Here is a 20,621-nt window from a genome sequence, read left to right as displayed (position 1 = left end):
TTTATATGTAACTCTCTATATCTAGCTCCTCTATGTCTGTCTCTTTATATCCATCTCTCTATATCTAGCTTCCTCTATGTCTGTCTCTTTATATCCATCTCTCTATATCTAGCTCCTCTATGTCTGTCTCTTTATATGTAACTCTCTATATCTAGCTCCTCTATCTCTGTCTCTTTATATCCATCTCTCTATATCTAGCTCCTCTATGTCTGTCTCTTTATATCCATCTCTCTATATCTAGCTCCTCTATGTCTGTCTCTTTATATCCATCTCTCTATATCTAGCTTCCTCTATGTCTGTCTCTTTATATCCATCTCTCTATATCTAGCTCCTCTATGTCTGTCTCTTTATATCCATCTCTCTATATCTAGCTCCTCTATGTCTGTCTCTTTATATCCATCTCTCTATATCTAGCTCCTCTATGTCTGTCTCTTTATACCCATCTCTCTATATCTAGCTCCTCTATGTCTGTCTCTTTATATCCATCTCTCTATATCTAGCTCCTCTATGTCTGTCTCTTTATATCCATCTCTCTATATCTAGCTCCTCTATGTCTGTCTCTTTATATCCATCTCTCTATATCTAGCTCCCTCTATGTCTATCTCTTTATATCCATCTCTCTATATCTAGCTCCCTCTATGTCTGTCTCTTTATATCCATCTCTCTATATTTAGCTCCCTCTATGTCTGTCTCTTTATATCCATCTCTCTATATCTAGCTCCTCTATGTCTGTCTCTTTATATCCATCTCTCTATATCTAGCTCCTCTATGTCTGTCTCTTTATATCCATCTCTCTATATCTAGCTCCCTCTACCTCTGTCTCTTTATATCCATCTCTCTATATCTAGCTCCCTCTATGTCTGTCTCTTTATATCCATCTCTCTATATCTAGCTCCCTCTATGTCTGTCTCTTTTATATGTAACTCTCTATATCTAGCTCCTCTATGTCTGTCTCTTTATATCCATCTCTCTATATCTAGCTCCCTCTATGTCTGTCTCTTTATATGTAACTCTCTATATTTAGCTCCCTCTATGTCTGTCTCTTTATATCCATCTCTCTATATCTAGCTCCCTTTATGTCTGTCTCTTTATATCCATCTCTCTATATCTAGCTCCCTCTATGTCTGTCTCTTTATATCCATCTCTCTATATCTAGCTCCCTCTATGTCTGTCTCTTTATATCCATCTCTCTATATCTAGCTCCCTCTATGTCTGTCTCTTTATATCCATATCTCTATATCTAGCTCCCTCTATGTCTGTCTCTTTATATGTAACTCTCTATATCTAGCTCCTCTATGTCTGTCTCTTTATATCCATCTCTCTATATCTAGCTCCCTCTATGTCTGTCTCTTTATATGTAACTCTCTATATTTAGCTCCCTCTATGTCTGTCTCTTTATATCCATCTCTCTATATCTAGCTCCCTCTATGTCTGTCTCTTTATATGTAACTCTCTATATTTAGCTCCCTCTATGTCTGTCTCTTTATATCCATCTCTCTATATCTAGCTCCCTCTATGTCTGTCTCTTTATATCCATCTCTCTATATCTAGCTCCCTCTATGTCTGTCTCTTTATATCCATCTCTCTATATCTAGCTCCCTCTATGTCTGTCTCTTTATATCCATATCTCTATATCTAGCTCCCTCTATGTCTGTCTCTTTATATCCATCTCTCTATATCTAGCTCCCTCTATGTCTGTCTCTTTATATCCATCTCTCTATATCTAGCTCCCTCTATGTCTGTCTCTTTATATGTAACTCTCTATATTTAGCTCCCTCTATGTCTGTCTCTTTATATCCATCTCTCTATATCTAGCTCCCTCTATGTCTGTCTCTTTATATGTAACTCTCTATATTTAGCTCCCTCTATGTCTGTCTCTTTATATGTAACTCTCTATATTTAGCTCCCTCTATGTCTGTCTCCCACTCTGTGCCTAACTGTATCTACATATAATTTCTGAATATATATCTCACTATGGGGCCAATTTATCACAGGGCAGGAGACAATGCTTGTTTGTCCCGGTGATAAGGATTTCTTTGTTTCACCCTATATATGTTACATATAGCAATTCAGTGTGAGCAAAAATTAGCGTAATCAAGCCTTATTTTCAGTGGCGATTAGCATCACTGGTCCCGTAATGAAATAGCTCTCTCTGCATTACATGCGGATGTCCGTCTATATCTGACCCCCATTTTAAGTCTAATAATCACTATGACTAATCTCTGTATATCTATCGCTCTATGGGGGGTATTCAATTGTTAGCGAGTGTTTTTTCCCCCCACCGCGCAAAAAAAATAAATCTCCCACGGGTTTTTGACAACAATAGCGACCATTTTGAGCTAACACATCGGGAAAACTCATGCAATTCAATTGAAAAAGAGGGAACGCAAGCGTTAAAAATTGTGTTTGCGAGATTTTAGAGGGTTGGAAGGGGAGTTTTAACGTCCTGTAAAAACACACAAAAAAGGTTTTGCATACATTTCCATACATCAGATTGCATTACACATTGATAATATCTACATTTTAGTACTTTCTTTAGCATATTTTTTAATTTAACTATTTTTTTTACCATACAATCATCTATACCATGTCAAAACACATTACTACATTCATATTTGTACAAAAAACATACATAAATATAATTAATTAGTGATTTTATTTTTTTATGTTTTTTTTCTTTCATTATTTTTTCACAAAAAAATCAACTTACACAAGTTAGGCATTAGTGATAAACATAAGTTTAACTTTTTTTCCACATTATTACATGATTTCAAATACTTTTCAGAGGTTTTTTTATTTTTAACACACCCCAAAGAGGTGCGAAATAAAACAGCATATTTTCCTGTTTTGCCCGGCGCATTAAAAAGCAACTGAATAGCTTTTAACGCGGCTGCCTCTGGCACACCATATACTTTCAATAGACCTTCTACTGGAGCGCAAGAGGACCGTTTCATGAAACAAAAGTAGCGTTAAAAATTGAATTGAATTGCAGGTAAAGTTAACCCGCTCGAATATGATAAAAAAACAGCGTTAAAATGACTTAACGTGGTCCAAAAAAAAAACTTGCCGACAATTGAATACCCCCCTATATATTTATCACATTATTGATATAAATCTTTTTTTTTAGTTCTTTCTTATGTACTTTTCTTTATGTCTACTTCTCTGTACATCTCTCTTTATATCTCCCTATATCATCCATACTTTATCTCCCTCTCTCTATACAATGATCCATAGGAGGTCATAAATCACGTAGTTTCCTGGATTCTATTCCGCCAACCCATTGTCTCCTTTAGGAGAATATGGAGAACTATATAGCAAGAATTAAATATACAAAAATATTACTGTCCCATTAATGTCAATCTAACAAACAAACAAAAACAATCTACCGATTAAAACTGTTAAAATAAATCAAATAATCATATGTATGACTTAAAAAGCATTAATTCATTGATGCATTTTGCCATTGGAGAGATATATGGCCTCTCTAACAAGTATACCACCATTCTAAAGAATACAAGCACCTATAGTCAGGTATGTCTTATCCAGAAACCCTTTAGCAAGGATGGAAACAGGCGATGGACTCACTTAGACCTTATATATTGTGCTGCCATACTGTGGACACAAAGGTTGTCTACCCGCAAACAGACATTTTGACTACAAACAGGACAGAGCAATATTCACACGCAGGATATTCACACACATTGACCAGTCCAAAATACATGTGTAATCACACAATGTTTTGCTGAGGTGTACCCATGACACTGTTGAGGGATATGCATGTTACTGCTGAGCGGTGCCCATGACATTGCTGGAGTGCACACATGTTACTGCTGAGCGGTGCCCATGACACTGCTGGAGTGCACACATGTTACTGCTGAGCGGTGCCCATGACACTGCTGGAGTGCACGCATGTTACTGCTGAGCGGTGCCCATGACACTGCTGGAGTGCACACATGTTACTGCTGAGCGGTGCCCATGACACTGCTGGAGTGCACACATGTTACTGCGGAGCGATGCCCATGACACTGCTGGAGTGCACGCATGTTACTGCTGAGCGGTGCCCATGACACTGCTGGAGTGCACGCATGTTACTGCTGAGCGGTGCCCATGACACTGCTGGAGTGCACACATGTTACTGCTGAGCGGTGCCCATGACACTGCTGGAGTACACGCATGTTACTGCTGAGCGGTGCCCATGACACAGCTGGAGTGCACACATGTTACTGCTGAGCGGTGCCCATGACACTGCTGGAGTACACGCATGTTATTGCTGAGTGGTGCCCATGACACTGCTGGAGTGCACACATGTTACTGCTGAGCGGTGCCCATGACACTGCTGGAGTGCACACATGTTACTGCTGAGAGGTGCCCATGACACTGCTGGAGTGCACACATGTTACTGCGGAGCGATGCCCATGACACTGCTGGAGTGCACGCATGTTACTGCTGAGCGGTGCCCATGACACTGCTGGAGTGCACGCATGTTACTGCTGAGCGATGCCCATGACACTGCTGGAGTGCACACATGTTACTGCTGAGAGGTGCCCATGACACTGCTGGAGTGCACACATGTTACTGCGGAGCGATGCCCATGACACTGCTGGAGTGCACACATGTTACTGCTGAGCGGTGCCCATGACACTGCTGGAGTGCACGCATGTTACTGCTGAGCGGTGCCCATGACACTGCTGGAGTGCACACATGTTACTGCTGAGCGGTGCCCATGACACTGCTGGAGTACACGCATGTTACTGCTGAGCGGTGCCCATGACACTGCTGGAGTGCACACATGTTACTGCTGAGCGGTGCCCATGACACTGCTGGAGTACACGCATGTTATTGCTGAGTGGTGCCCATGACACTGCTGGAGTGCACACATGTTACTGCTGAGCGGTGCCCATGACACTGCTGGAGTGCACACATGTTACTGCTGAGAGGTGCCCATGACACTGCTGGAGTGCACACATGTTACTGCGGAGCGATGCCCATGACACTGCTGGAGTGCACGCATGTTACTGCTGAGCGGTGCCCATGACACTGCTGGAGTGCAAGCATGTTACTGCTGAGCGATGCCCATGACACTGCTGGAGTGCACACATGTTACTGCTGAGAGGTGCCCATGACACTGCTGGAGTGCACACATGTTACTGCGGAGCGATGCCCATGACACTGCTGGAGTGCACGCATGTTACTGCTGAGCGGTGCCCATGACACTGCTGGAGTGCACGCATGTTACTGCTGAGTGGTGCCCATGACACTGCTGGAGTGCACACATGTTACTTCTGAGGTGTTTGTATGACTGTATTGTTGAGGTATACAAATTATGTTTCTGAGATATATGCATGATACTACTGAGGTAAATGTATGATAGTGCTGAATTAAATGCATGACACAGCTGAATACGCACAGTACCGGTGAGGAGAACACACGTTGCCGGTGAGGAGAACACACGGTACCGGTGAGGAGAACACATGGTACCGGTGAGTAAAACGCAAGGTACCGGTGAAGAGAACGCGCGGTACCGCTGAGGAGAAGGTACGGTACCGGTGAGGAAAACATGCGGTACTGCTGAGGAGAAGGTGCGGTACCGCTGAGGCGAACACGCAGTACCGCTGAGGAGAACGCACGGTACCGGTGAGGAGAATGTACGATACTGCTGAGGAGAACGCATGGTACTGCTGAGGTGAAAGCATGACATGACTAAGGTGACCACACATTATTGCTGAGATGTATGAATGATACTGCAAAGAAAAATGCATGGTACTGCAGCACTTGCTTCCTGGCGCATGTTGTGTGCAGCACTTGCTTCCTGGCGCATGTTGTGTGCAGCACTTGCTCCCTGGCGCATGTTGTGTGCAGCACTTGCTCCTTGGCGCATGTTGTGCGCAGCACCTGCTCTCTGGCGCATGGGCTTTAATAAATGTTTCCCAGGACAGAGTGAGGAGCTCAGAGGGCAGCCTTATGAATAATGCAAAATACAGAGCATATAGGAAGTGATGGTTCAGTGGGGAGCATACAGAAGGATGAATGAAAGAGAGCGGAGGTGATAAGAAGATGACACAGTGACAGACTGGTAGTTGGAGCAGTGGAAATACCACAGAAACAGCTAAACATGGATGTACAGAAGATGTTAGGGAAAAAACAATAAGCTGGACCCCTGCACAGAGAAGTACAGACACAGGAAGGGAAGACTACCCAGAGGAGCAGAGGGTAGGGAAGATGTAACACAGGTGAAGGTGTGAATATGACATATTGTATTCCGGGCACGTCATATCATAGTCACTCATTCACTACATTAGTTTTGATTGCTAACAGATTCCAAACTTTCCCTTTCAAGGGAGTGTGCTTATGTTGTTTTGTGTATAGAATAAAAGTTAATAGGGATAATTACCACTTCAATCCGCCCACGTGTCGTTTCGGGGAGGATTCGGTTCTGTACAGTGGGAATGAGGAGCTGGTGCACAAAGTTAACCCTTGAGAGCCCCACCGATGCTGGCACAGTGTGGCAGACAGCAGAGAGACAAGTATGTTTCCAGTTACAATAGTGGTCACTCAGTTATAAAGGGTGGAGGCATGTATACAGGGACAATTCTGCATTATTGACACCCGCCTTTCAACGTAGTGTTTGTGTTTTTACCTCACAGTAAATAGGAACACTGTTCTATCTACAGTATGGAACCACCACTTTATCTGTACAGAAATCCTTATTATACTTGGATACACTCCTACACCTCCTAGTGGTCGGGAAGCCTGGCAAACATTCAAATAACCAATAGTAGGGAAGCCCTACTAGAACCAATCCTGTTTTATTCCTCTCTATTTAAACCTCCCACCAAATCCAATATGACACCTATATCCCTGACGAAGCTCAGGGGCAAACGCAGGATTTTCAGAGGGGGGTTTCCACACCACGCCGCCAGTGGACGTGACCAGCATGCATGGGGGCGTGGCTATAATATTAGACAGTGCTTGGCTGCTCTCCAACTCTTCCTATCCCCATAATATACATGGGCAATGCTGCGTGGACTACTGTTAGGTGCACGCAGCTCTCCCTTTTCAAGCAGAGCCATGTGAAGCGGGGGCAGGGTCCAGCCACCTCAATTATACAGTGCCCCAGGCTTGGTGGGGGGTTTCTAGGCACTAGGAACCCCCCCCCCCCCCCCCCCCTCGGTTTGCCTATGAAGCTGCACAGTGAAACTAGTTGGATACTAACACCCACACTTTCTGAAAGTGCCTGTTCAGTTGCCACGATGATATCCTAACCCTAGAAATAGTGAATGGCCTTTCTTGCTCTACATCGATACATGTGCACTAGTCCTAGCTGCGGCAGACGCTATTACTACTCTACAATCAAGGCTTCCACATCTGGCTACTCATATGCTTTTGACCACACGGAGGGATCTCCAAAAGAAACACAGCGTCTCTGCAATGAAGCCCAAATTAGGGTAAGTCTGGTTTACTTTTACCCTGCTACCGTGTGATCTTAGTGGACCTGCCTTCTGCTTTCATTAACCAACAACGTATTGGACTGACGGGGGTACGCTTAATATTCCTAATACCCACTGGGGAAGGAAGACACCCACCATCACCTGATACAATTTTCTGGAGTCCATTCTTCCCTATAAGGAACATTCCTCAATATTTCGACTACTACTGAATACAGACTTTTCATCTACGATTTACAACTTTTTGCTGAACTATCAGCGTGACATTGAGGCTTATGTTCCACCACTTGCCTTTTTTATCTACCCAGACTTTTTGCATCTATACTGATAAATATCCAAGTATAAAGTACTGAACTATTTAAGATCTTCTTAAGATGCTATATATGCACATAGGGGATATTGTTTTTGAATGTCTATTTAGGCTGCTATTACTATAGCTGTGTTATATACAATAACAGCACCACATATACAGCTTAATTTATAGGGAGATATATATATTGTGACATAGATGAGTAAATTCCACACCTCTCGTGCATAGGGACAGATGAGGTCCAGGGGAATATGCAGCTTAAGGCTGCAGACCAGGTAACACAGGTGTAGCACTGCACTTAGATTCTGTTATGTACAGGTCTGAGTCATGTCACAAAGTAAATGTAAAATGTGATTTATTTACATCCTTTTACAGTTTCTTCCACAGCAACAGCAGAAGGCTGACAAAGGTGTCTGCTATTAAGAGGGGTTACAGACCATCTGGAGGAGACTTCCTTTAAAGGCAAAGTGGGAGTGTCGCCTGTCAGTCACCCAAGGCTGTGGGAGGTGCCTTAAGTATAAAAGACTGTGTGGTTCATATGTGCATTGCAACTGATGCCAGTTAGTGGCCAACTGGTAGAGAGGGAAACTGCTATATAGGCAGATGTAGGTTGCCTGGTGTCATCCTGATGTTTGATGTGATGGAACAATAGAGCACCGTTTTGATTTGATTTGCAACACGAAGTTGTATGTGTTGCTGATGTCTGCAGAGTGGCAAAGTGAGAGTGTTGCCTGTCAGTTACCCAAAGTTGTGGGAGGAGCCTTAAGTATAAAAGACTGTGTGGTTCGTATGTGCATTGCAACCGATGCCAGTTAGTGGCCAGCTGGTAGAGAGATAAACTGCAGTATAGCCAGATGTAGGTTGCCTGGTGTCCTCCTGACGTTTTACGTAATATTGTGATGTAACAATAAAGCACCGTTTTGATTTGCAACAAGAAGTTGTCCGTGTTGCTGATGTCTGCAGGGTGCTCTTGTAACAAGTGGTGTCAGAAGGTGTCAAAAGTGCTACAAGAAAGGCACTTTTGTTAAAATAAATAAATAAATATAAATATATATATATATATATATATATATATATACATATATATATATATATCTACATATCGCCATAACTTTGTTGGAAATATTATGTAATTACTGTTTCAATTAAGATGGTTGTTGTTTGACATTTCTTTATACTTCATGCTTGTTATTTTATCTTTTAATAAATGTATTATTAACCCATATCAGGTAAAGAGCGGGGGCTATTCAGTTATCTGCTGTCTTCATTATAAATGTAATTCACAGAGAATGAGGAGAGAACAGATTGTACTGCCAGCTGTTCCATTTTACATAAACCTTTATATGGGAATATTCCCTTGTACAGGGAAACATGATATACCGGGCAGATGGAATCTGTATTCCTGAGACACAATTAGGGGTATTCGTCAAGCACGAGTGTAACCTATGCGGCAAGATCAACAAGTGCTAATTAGCGTAAATCCTTTTGCACAGTTTTCCCTAAATCTGCCTGGATCTACAGTAACATCTGAATGCATCATGTTCTGTAATTCTGCATGCAGCAGCATCACATAAGCAAAGTGGGTGTAAAAGCAGTTATGTAACTTCTTAACAGGTAAAAAATAAAAAAAGCTTGTGAACGGTACCATGATTGCGGTCATTAAATGAGGGGGGTGAGGATTGTGAAGAATGGATGAGGTGCCAGACATGAGATTGATCTATATTATGTGGAGAACGGTGGCTCAGTGGTTAGCACTTCTGCCTCACAGCACTGGGGTCATGAGTTCAGTTCCCGACCATGGCCTTATCTGTGAGGAGTTTGTATGTTCTCCCCATGTTTGCGTGGGTTTCCTCCGGGGGCTCCGGTTTCCTCCCACACTCCAAAAACATACTGGTAAATTAACTGACTGCTATCAAATTAACCCAAGTCTCGGTGTGTGTATGTTAGGGAATTTAGACTGTAAGCCCCAATGGGACTGATGTGAGTGAGTTCTCTGTACAGCGCTGCGGAATTAGTGGCGCTATATAAATAAATGATGATGATGATGATCTGAGGACTGTGGCAGATCAAAGATCCTACATCGGAGGTAACTTTAGCATGTTTTGAGTAGTAGCTGCCACATGGATAATGAGAAATGTAATCATACATGTGGTATGTAAAAGCACTAAGTAAATAACATCTCATTACACACACACACACTCACCATCCAGCACCTCTTATAGGGATCGCAAGAGGAGAATGAAACCAGGTCTTACCTCATTGCAGTCCTGCAGAAGGTGCTGCAGCTGTAGATGGTCTTTCAGTCTTTGCAGCCATTTCTGGGCCAGGGCAATGTTACGCTGGCTCCTGGGGAGAGAGTCGAGAATGAAAATACAATATTTATATACCAGACCTTTCAACAGCAGTACCCCTCCTCCTCTGCCACACAGAAAGTGTTCCCCAAACACAATTCTGCATTGTCCATCCTCACCTTACAGAGGCATGTAATGAATGGGGTAATGCCGTCTCCCCCTCTAACCAAACACTGTGCATACTTACATACGGCAAAATATGTAATCCAGCAACACAGGCTTTGAATGGCATATTAAACTCCTTGTTCAATACACTGTACAGCTCTCATGAGTAGGGTCCTCTATCCTATGTTCCTCTCATGTTGGTCTACCTCATACATCTCTGATGTCATGCCTTAGCTGAATTATCAGCGGTTTGTTTACTCACATGCATGGGATTCATACCTGTATCCATGTTAGCTGTAATTGTCAGCTCCTGATGATCCATGTTTGTATACTGATGCTTAATTATACTTGTGTATCTGTTATGTTTATTGTGTTCATGTATGTCATATTTGTAAGATGATTGTAGCTACAGAATGTGGTGTCCTATATATAAAGTCTGATGATTATGATGTACATGGTTCAACAACTAATTGTTTTGGGGTTTTTTTCATTTATCTTTAGGCAACTGAGTTGGTTTTTAACAACGGAAAAATAAGTGGTGGACTGTGCTATCCTGGATCTACTCTAGGGTGCTATGAGAATCACATTTTACTGCTGTGATGAAACAGTATTGAGTATTCTCTCCTGGACATTATTGGACTTAAATTCTACTGTTGTGAGACTAAATTACTAGTAATCTCCTGAAAACCAATAGGACTTAAATTCTACTGTGGTAAGCCTGCAGTACTTGGGAGCTCCTCTAGAGCGTACTTGCTACCTATGCATAGGTCCAGACAGCTGCACATATGCCTGTCGGGTGGAGTGTCTGTTGAGGCTAAAGGTTGTCATTGGGCAGATTGTTCATCCGGATCAGACTTGTGGCATTCCTGGTCACAGGATTGCAGACAGCCTTGCACTGCTGAGGGACACGGTCCTTTACATCAAAGATCGCCATGTACACGTGGCCCTGGTCAGTCTTGATCAGGAGAAGGCCTTTGATCGTGTTTCTCATGATTTTATGCGTAGGGTTTTGTGCAGGTTTGGCTTGGGTGGTATGTTTTGTTAACCTGATGTACCTTGATATTTACAGCTTGGTGTTGGTGAACGGCTGGAAAACTGACCGTTTTCAGTCATGTCTGGGGTCAGACAAGGCTGTCCTCTTTCACCTCTTCTTTTTGTTTGTTGTATATTATTATTATTATCCTTTATTTGTTGGGCGCCACAAGGTTTCCGCGGCGCCGTACATCAAACAGTACACTATACAGGGTGGAACAGCACAAAACAATAAACAAAAATACCAGTACTTCAGAAACTCTAGGCAAGTTAAAGCAATAAACATGGAGCAGAAGAACAGGTGAGGAGACAGGAGGGAAGGGGGCCCTGCTCATTTGAGGTTACATCCTAAGGGAGGGAAAACAGAAAGACACAAGGGGAGCCAGAAGAGGCAAAGGGAGAGCGAGTGGAGGTGAAGGGGTTATAGTACGGATGGTTGGTAGGCTTTAAGGAAGAGGTGGGTTTTCAGTGCACGTTTGAAGGAGCACAGAGTAGGAGAGAGGCGGATGGAACGAGGGAGGTCATTCCAGTGAAGGGGGGCTGCACGGGAAAAGTCTTGGATTCTGGAGTGGGAAGAGGTGATCAGAGTGGAGGAGAGGCGACGGTCATTGGCTGAGCGCAGGGAGCAAGCAGGAGTGTGAATGGAGAGGAGGTTAGAGATATAGGGGGCAGTAGAGTGGGAGAGAGCCTTGTAAGTGGTGGTGAGGAATTTGAAAAGGATTCTGAAAGTATATTCGCGATGTGCATCAGGTGGAATCCAGAGATAAGAGGCATCACCGCTCCGGGTCCAGACCGTCTAGAGGTGTTCGCTCTACATGGACGACATCACTGTCTTCTGCGACCAGCGTTCGGTGACAGCACTCATCAAGACCTGCGAGAACTTCGGCCGAGTTTCAGGGGCAAAGGTCAACTGCAGCAAATCGGAGGCGATGCTTTTCGGGCAGTGGCACCTGCCATACTCCGGTGCATTCCCCTTCACAATCAAGTCAGACTTCATCAAAATTCTTGGAGTTTGGCTTGCTGGAGAGGAGGCGGCCCTGAAGTGTTGGGAAGAGAGACTGGCAACAGTCAGGCAGAGAGTTGACTTGTGGAGCCTCAGAGACCTTACCATTGAAGCGAAAGCACTGGTGCTGCTCAACGAGATCCGTCCTGTTCTGCAGTACACGGCCCAAGCTTAGCCACCTCTTGCTGCCGTCTGTAAGACCATCACAAGGACAGTCTTCCACTTCATCTGGGGCTCCAAAATGGACAGAGTGAAGCGGTCGGTTATGTACAAGGAGCCCCTCAAAGGTGGGAAAGGGATCCCCGATATCCCCACCATGCTGTGAGTCTTCTTTGTCTGTAACTGCATCCGCAGAACTCTTATTGAAAAGAACATTTGCTCTGCTGGGAAATCCATGTCTCGCTTTTTCCTCCTGCCTCTTTGGAGGACCCTTGGTTGGGACAAGTGGGACAGCTCCTTCCCTTACAACTGGACTACACCTTGGTTTTACCTGGATGTCGGACAATTTGTGAGGGAGCACCATCTGGAGGGACTTAAACTAGACTTGTGGAAGCCGAAAACTGTCCACAAGCTCATCAGAGCAAAAGACATTATGGAGTCTGTTCCAGGGCTCCCTGTTGCTACAGCACAACACGTATGGGAGAATGTGGGAGAATGTGGCCTCTAAGAGGCTGACTAATAGACATAAAGACATTGCATGGATAGCTATCCAGGGGGGTCTGCCTCTCAGGACATTCATGCACTGAACATGTGCAGATATGTTCACTACCCCTTCTATATCACCAGAAGGGAAACAGCACAGGATATTTTTTGGGACTGCCCCACTGCACAGGCACTGCTGGATGCCTTGGAACATGAACTTAAGGACAGTGTGCTCAGGACTTGCCTTTCATACCATTCAGTATTTCATGGATTATTTCCTGGGACCCACACAATTAGGGCAAACCAGGAGGCGTGGAGCCTTATGAACTGTTTTAAGGACGCTATTTGGCTTGTCAGGAATCGCCTCAACTTGAAAAGGGAGAAGGTTACCATCCAGGACTGTTGCAGGCTGATCCACAGCCTGCTAAGAGACTAGAACACCATTGGCAATCCTGAGGAAGATGATTGATTGTTGTTGTCTCCCTCTACTCCTTCTCCCTCCTATATGTCTGTTTTTTTTATTAAAGCCTTGGGCTTGTGTTTCCCTTCCCTTACTCCCTCCAACCCATTCCCCCATCACTGTTTGAAGTGTTATTGAATGTCTTGCCTTACTTATGCACCCTTCCCATATCTGTGTCTGTCCTCAATAAAGCTTCAGGCCTGTGATCTCCCCATCTACCCCTCTCACCCACCGTCCCCTCACATCCATTGCTTTTTCTAAATGTTATATTGTTTAAGTTTGTATGGTTAGTGCAGTACTCGATGTATAGTGTAGGATGTCATATCTTGTACTTTATGCCTTGTATTATACTAAACATGGATGAATGATTATGTTTCACGGTGTACTGTGTGCACTTGAATGTAATGTATTGTGTGTTTTTTGTACCTTTATACAAATAAAGTTACTTTTTCAATCAAAAATCTGTTGAGGGTGCTTGACCCCTAATGCAAGATACATGATACCCCTACACAAACCCATGGGGGTCCTGTTCTTTCTTCCAGTTTTCAATCCATTGAGATAAAAAAACAAAAAAAAACCCACCAAGTCCAATGAACTGCTCCTTACCAAACAGCGCCACAATTGACAGATTAAACCACCTGTCAGCTTCTATTGAATACAGAATGGCTTTGCTCTGATTTGTCAGAATGTGGGAAAATCGCTCTGGTTTGGCTAGAAGTGAGGTTCATTAAATGAATGAACTCCACTACTATTCAATACAGAACGGGTAGTTCTACAAGCGCCAGCATGCTCTGGAGGCCATGGGTATGCTGAAACTTTTAGTACCCAAGTTGTTTAGGGCTGCTGGGGCTTGCTGGGAACAGTAATGCACAAGGAAAATAAACAAATTTATATAAATTAACTCTTTATTACCCCACACAAGAGGGTTGTAATGGAATAAATTATGGTACGAATATATGTTGGATAAAACAATGTTGATGTATAAAATCTGTATGGTCAAATGATTTTCTGTATTCTGTTCAATGGGTTAAAATCTTTTTAGTATGTTATACCCCACAATAGGGCATCTATTCATAGGATGTTAAAATGGTCAGCAGCTGTCAAGCTATATAGAGAGAAGAGTGTAAGAGGTCACATATGCCCTTTGACCTGCTTAGGCATAGAAATCTATGTACTATGATGAGGTTGTGGAGAATATATATATAACCAACTTTGTCCTTATGAGGTATATTCTTTAGTATGTGAAGTGATTAGTGACGTATGTAAGAGGGGTGGTGTTACTTCTATATAACCTGTGTCTTACATAGAGAAAATTGCCTTGTTTCATGATGAATACAAGCCATTGCATATTCAATTTGTAAGAATAAAGATAGCCTTTGCTTTTTCAAATACTTATATTTTTTTTTAATCATTTATGCGTCAACAAGGGTTATTCAATTACATTATTTGGTGATTACTATTGGTGGGCACTACTTACCACATAACACCATTTACATTCCAGCAAATTGCTCCACTATATGGATGGCTTCCACGTATTAAAGCTATTGTTTAACTGCCATTCAATTGATGTAAAATATATGTGGCACTTGTCAATATATTTTTGTGGAGATGATAAAAATAAATCTAAAAATGTACATATAATTTCTGTATCTTTTTAACGTGATGCTGCAACTGAAGCGATTTTTGTGGCAATCGCTGCAAAAAAAAAAGTGTCTCTTTCCCGGAAAGATTTGGGGCCTGAGTCATTAAGGAAACTAAGGCAAAAAAAGGAGTAAATGTTCCCCTGGGACAAACCATGTTATAATGCAAGGGGTACAAATTAGTTTATTATTTTGCATACAAGATTAATACTGGCTGTTTTTTCATCTAGCACACAAATACTTGATAACTTCATTTTTACCCTGAAATTTAAAGTTGATCTAAGAGATGCTCTACCCCAGCTTTAAATCTGTCCCTACATTTTAAATTTACCTTCCCCCTCCAATGGAACATGGTTTTGCCCAGGTGCAAAGTTACTCCTTTTTTATGTTTTGCTCTCCTTAATGACTCAGGCCCTTAGTTTTTGCCAGGAGAGTGTAACCTGATCTGTTATTCTGAGCCAGTCAGTCACCAAGCTCCTGGACAGTCGTGTAACAACAAAGGAAGAAATGAATTAATATCATGTGGCTGCAGTTACCATGGTAATCGCATGACACGTAGCAAACTGTAAATCATTAATAGCAGCGTGAAACATAAGGAAATACGAACAACTCCATATGTTTTCTCACAGGTAATCAAAATGATTGATGTTATACAACCTCGTCTCCTAGTAAGAGTGGATTGCACCTAACCAATATCCTACAAATCATTAAAAACAATTAATTTCCAAAAAAAACAGTACCAACTGATTGTCCCATGAAAGGGGTAGAGCAGCTGATTTTAGCCAGAAAGTTAATATTTGTTATTTACTATCAATACATTTTTATTTTATTCATGCCAGAACGACAGACACCTAGAACCAGACCCCGTTGTTCCGACCTTGCTCTTACCTCTTCTGGATTCCACTAATTCTCTCCTGGACGCGATCGGCAAACACATTTCCAAGTCGTATCAAGCTCTCTCCAGCATCCACAGCCATGGAAACCTTCTGTGAGTTCATTCCCATCGTAGTCAGGAAATCCTTATGCTTCTTAATGGCTATCTCCACCCCTTCCACAGTGTTAGGCAACTCCACGTGAGCCAAGGCCGACTCCTGCAATCACAGGGAACTGGTCATCAGCAGTTTAAGTGATGGGAAGACAAGTATTGTTAGTTAAAGATTGTTAGTACAAAAGAAAAAGTCTGTCTGAGGAACACCGGTCACATTGGAGTAATAGGCTAGTCAATGTGTAGTGGTACATTCCTCATGCCCTACCATCAAGGATTTATGAACATTGATTCAGTTTACCCATTACAGGATACACTACTACTGAACATTCCGCTTATTTTTCTGGGCTGATCTAATTAACTGATGATTAAAAACAGCTTTTTCATGAATAAATTAATTTCACTTAGGTAAGTGCAACAGGAACATCAGTTCTAACATCATACACTAGCCCCCAGATTGGAGATCTTGCCATACACTAGCCCCCAGACTGGAGGTCCTGCCATACACTAGCCCCCAGACTGGAGGTCCTGCCATACACTAGCCCCCAGACTGGAGGTCCTGCCATACACTAGCCCCCAGATTGGAGGTCCTGCCATACACTAGCCCCCAGACTGGAGGTCCTGCCATACACTAGCCCCCAGACTGGAGGTCCTGCCATACACTAGCCCCCAGATTGGAGATCTTGCCATACACTAGCCCCCAGACTGGAGGTCCTGCCATACACTAGCCCCCAGATTGGAGATCTTGAATACACTAGCCCCCAGATTGAAGGTCCTGCCATACACTAGTCACCAGATTGGAGGTCCTGCCATACACTAGTCCCCAGATTGGAGGTCCTGCCATACACTAGCCCCCAGATTGGAGGTCCTGCCATACACTAGTCACCAGATTGGAGGTCCTGCCATACACTAGTCACCAGATTGGAGGTCCTGCCATACACTAGTCACCAGATTGGAGGTCCTGCCATACACTAGTCACCAGATTGGAGGTCCTGCCATACACTAGTCACCAGATTGGAGGTCCTGCCATACACTAGTCCCCAGATTGGAGGTCCTGCCATACACTAGCCCCCAGATTGGAGGTCCTGCCATACACTAGTCACCAGATTGGAGTTCCTGCCATACACTAGTCACCAGATTGGAGGTCCTGTCATACACTAGCCCCCAGATTGGAGGTCCTGCCATACACTAGCCCCCAGATTGGAGGTCCTGCCATACACTAGTCACCAGATTGGAGGTCCTGACATACACTAGTCACCAGATTGGAGGTCCTGTCATACACTAGTCACCAGATTGGAGGTCTTGCCATACACTAGTCACCAGATTGGAGGTCCTGACATACACTAGTCACCAGATTGGAGGTTCTGTCATACACTAGTCACCAGATTGGAGGTCTTGCCATACACTAGTCACCAGATTGGAGGTCCTGACATACACTAGCCCCCAGATTGGAGATTTTGCCATACACTAGCCCCTAGATTGAAGGTCCTGCCATACACTAGTCACCAGATTGGAGGTCCTGCCATACACTAGTCACCAGATTGGAGGTCCTGCCATACACTAGTCACCAGATTGGAGGTCCTGCCATACACTAGTCACCAGATTGGAGGTCCTGTCATACACTAGTCACCAGATTGGAGGTCCTGCCATACACTAGTCCCCAGATTGGAGGTCCTGCCATACACTAGCCCCCAGATTGGAGGTCCTGCCATACACTAGTCACCAGATTGGAGGTCCTGCCATACACTAGTCACCAGATTGGAGGTCCTGTCATACACTAGCCCCCAGATTGGAGGTCCTGCCATACACTAGCCCCCAGATTGGAGGTCCTGCCATACACTAGTCACCAGATTGGAGGTCCTGACATACACTAGTCACCAGATTGGAGGTCCTGTCATACACTAGTCACCAGATTGGAGGTCTTGCCATACACTAGTCACCAGATTGGAGGTCCTGACATACACTAGTCACCAGATTGGAGGTTCTGTCATACACTAGTCACCAGATTGGAGGTCTTGCCATACACTAGTCACCAGATTGGAGGTCCTGACATACACTAGCCCCCAGATTGGAGATTTTGCCATACACTAGCCCCTAGATTGAAGGTCCTGCCATACACTAGTCACCAGATTGGAGGTCCTGCCATACACTAGACATCAGATTGGAGGTCTTGCCATACACTAGTCACAGATTGAAAATCCTGCCATACACTAGTCACCAGATTGGAGGTCCTGCCATACACTAGCCCCCAGATTGGAGGTCCTGCCATATACTAGTCACCAGATTGGAGGTCCTGCCATACACTAGCCCCCAGACTGGAGGTCCTGCCATACACTAGCCCCCAGACTGGAGGTCCTGCCATACACTAGCCCCCAGACTGGAGGTCCTGCCATACACTAGCCCCCAGACTGGAGGTCCTGCCATACACTAGTCCCCAGATTGGAGGTCCTGCCATATACTAGTCACCAGATTGGAGGTCCTGCCATACACTAGCCCCCAGACTGGAGGTCCTGCCATACACTAGCCCCCAGACTGGAGGTCCTGCCATACACTAGCCCCCAGACTGGAGGTCCTGCCATACACTAGCCCCCAGACTGGAGGTCCTGCCATACACTAGTCCCCAGATTGGAGGTCCTGCCATACACTAGCCCCCAGACTGGAGGTCCTGCCATACACTAGCCCCCAGACTGGAGGTCCTGCCATACACTAGCCCCCAGATTGGAGATCTTGCCATACACTAGCCCCCAGACTGGAGGTCCTGCCATACACTAGCCCCCAGATTGGAGATCTTGAATACACTAGCCCCCAGATTGAAGGTCCTGCCATACACTAGTCACCAGATTGGAGGTCCTGCCATACACTAGTCCCCAGATTGGAGGTCCTGCCATACACTAGCCCCCAGATTGGAGGTCCTGCCATACACTAGTCACCAGATTGGAGGTCCTGCCATACACTAGTCACCAGATTGGAGGTCCTGCCATACACTAGTCACCAGATTGGAGGTCCTGCCATACACTAGTCACCAGATTGGAGGTCCTGCCATACACTAGTCCCCAGATTGGAGGTCCTGCCATACACTAGCCCCCAGATTGGAGGTCCTGCCATACACTAGTCACCAGATTGGAGGTCCTGCCATACACTAGTCACCAGATTGGAGGTCCTGTCATACACTAGCCCCCAGATTGGAGGTCCTGCCATACACTAGCCCCCAGATTGGAGGTCCTGCCATACACTAGTCACCAGATTGGAGGTCCTGACATACACTAGTCACCAGATTGGAGGTCCTGTCATACACTAGTCACCAGATTGGAGGTCTTGCCATACACTAGTCACCAGATTGGAGGTCCTGACATACACTAGTCACCAGATTGGAGGTTCTGTCATACACTAGTCACCAGATTGGAGGTCTTGCCATACACTAGTCACCAGATTGGAGGTCCTGACATACACTAGCCCCCAGATTGGAGATTTTGCCATACACTAGCCCCTAGATTGAAGGTCCTGCCATACACTAGTCACCAGATTGGAGGTCCTGCCATACACTAGACATCAGATTGGAGGTCTTGCCATACACTAGTCACAGATTGAAAATCCTGCCATACACTAGTCACCAGATTGGAGGTCCTGCCATACACTAGCCCCCAGATTGGAGGTCCTGCCATATACTAGTCACCAGATTGGAGGTCCTGCCATACACTAGACATCAGATTGGAGGTCCTGCCATACACTAGTCACAGATTGAAAATCCTGCCATACACTAGTCACCAGATTGGAGGTCCTGCCATACACTAGCCCCCCAGATTGGAGGTCCTGCCATACACTAGTCACCAGATTGGAGGTCCTGCCATACACTAGCCCCCAGATTGGAGGTCCTGCCATACACTAGCCCCCAGATTGGAGATCTTGCCATACACTAGCCCCCCAGATTTACGGTCCTAACATACACTAGTATAGGCAGGAGCAGGGGACATATATAGAGATAGGAAGAAAAGACAAAATGGGCAACGGCAACCGCCACTGCTTCTTCCAAGGACCAAATCCAATAAGCCAGGGGTTAGTACTTTATGGATCATGGGGGTAGCGTGGAGCAATCATATAGTCTCCTATGTCTCAAAATAATATACAGAGTTATAAGAAGCTAATGTGTATGTGAACCTTAAATATTTATAAACTGCACACCCCTTCAGCATTGCGCCTTGGGCGGTAACCCCTTATCATACAGCCCTAGTTACCCTCCTAAGCTTCTCTTGAAGTAATATAATGACTGCTTATAAGTTCTTTAACACTGCATATCTGTGTGTATCTAGAAAAATTAAAACATAAGGTATGGGTTCATATTTTTATCAAAACTTTTAAGCCTGCATCCCAGCGTCAATATATGCAGGTCCTACACTGACCTATATGTTTAAAACACCATTAAAAAATATGAACCACAGTTGGCTGGAATTTAAAGAAACAGACAAATTTTCTACAAGATCGCTTCCTTCACAATGATGGCGTAGCTTCTGAGAGGACATTGCAGTGCTCCCTCTCCATTGCTCTTCTTAAATGGTATCGTTCCCCTATGGCCCTATTAACCAGTTCCTAGAGCTCTACCTTTGTTGATGATGTGAGATGTCAAACTTCAATTTTTATTTTATATTTTGAG

The 20,621-nt window shown here is 44.2% G+C and overlaps 1 protein-coding gene across 4 annotated transcripts in view; it reads right to left on the bottom strand.

The window, feature by feature from the left end:
• The window catches only part of SPTBN4 (spectrin beta, non-erythrocytic 4), a 98,017-nt gene that overhangs the window by 36,445 nt on the left and 40,951 nt on the right, over window positions 1-20,621 (bottom strand). For all 4 annotated transcript variants that reach the window (XM_075187066.1, XM_075187067.1, XM_075187068.1 and 1 more), the window contains 2 exons: window positions 15,877-16,079; window positions 10,011-10,101 (listed from right to left, as the gene is read on the bottom strand). In XM_075187066.1, coding sequence (XP_075043167.1) covers window positions 10,011-10,101; window positions 15,877-16,079 — 294 coding nt within the window. The remainder of the gene's footprint in view (window positions 1-10,010; window positions 10,102-15,876; window positions 16,080-20,621) is intronic.

The sequence above is a fragment of the Mixophyes fleayi genome, chromosome 9, assembly GCF_038048845.1.
Source record: "Mixophyes fleayi isolate aMixFle1 chromosome 9, aMixFle1.hap1, whole genome shotgun sequence".
Taxonomy (NCBI): Eukaryota; Metazoa; Chordata; class Amphibia; order Anura; family Limnodynastidae; genus Mixophyes; species Mixophyes fleayi.
This window is presented reverse-complemented; position numbering and strand designations above follow the sequence as displayed.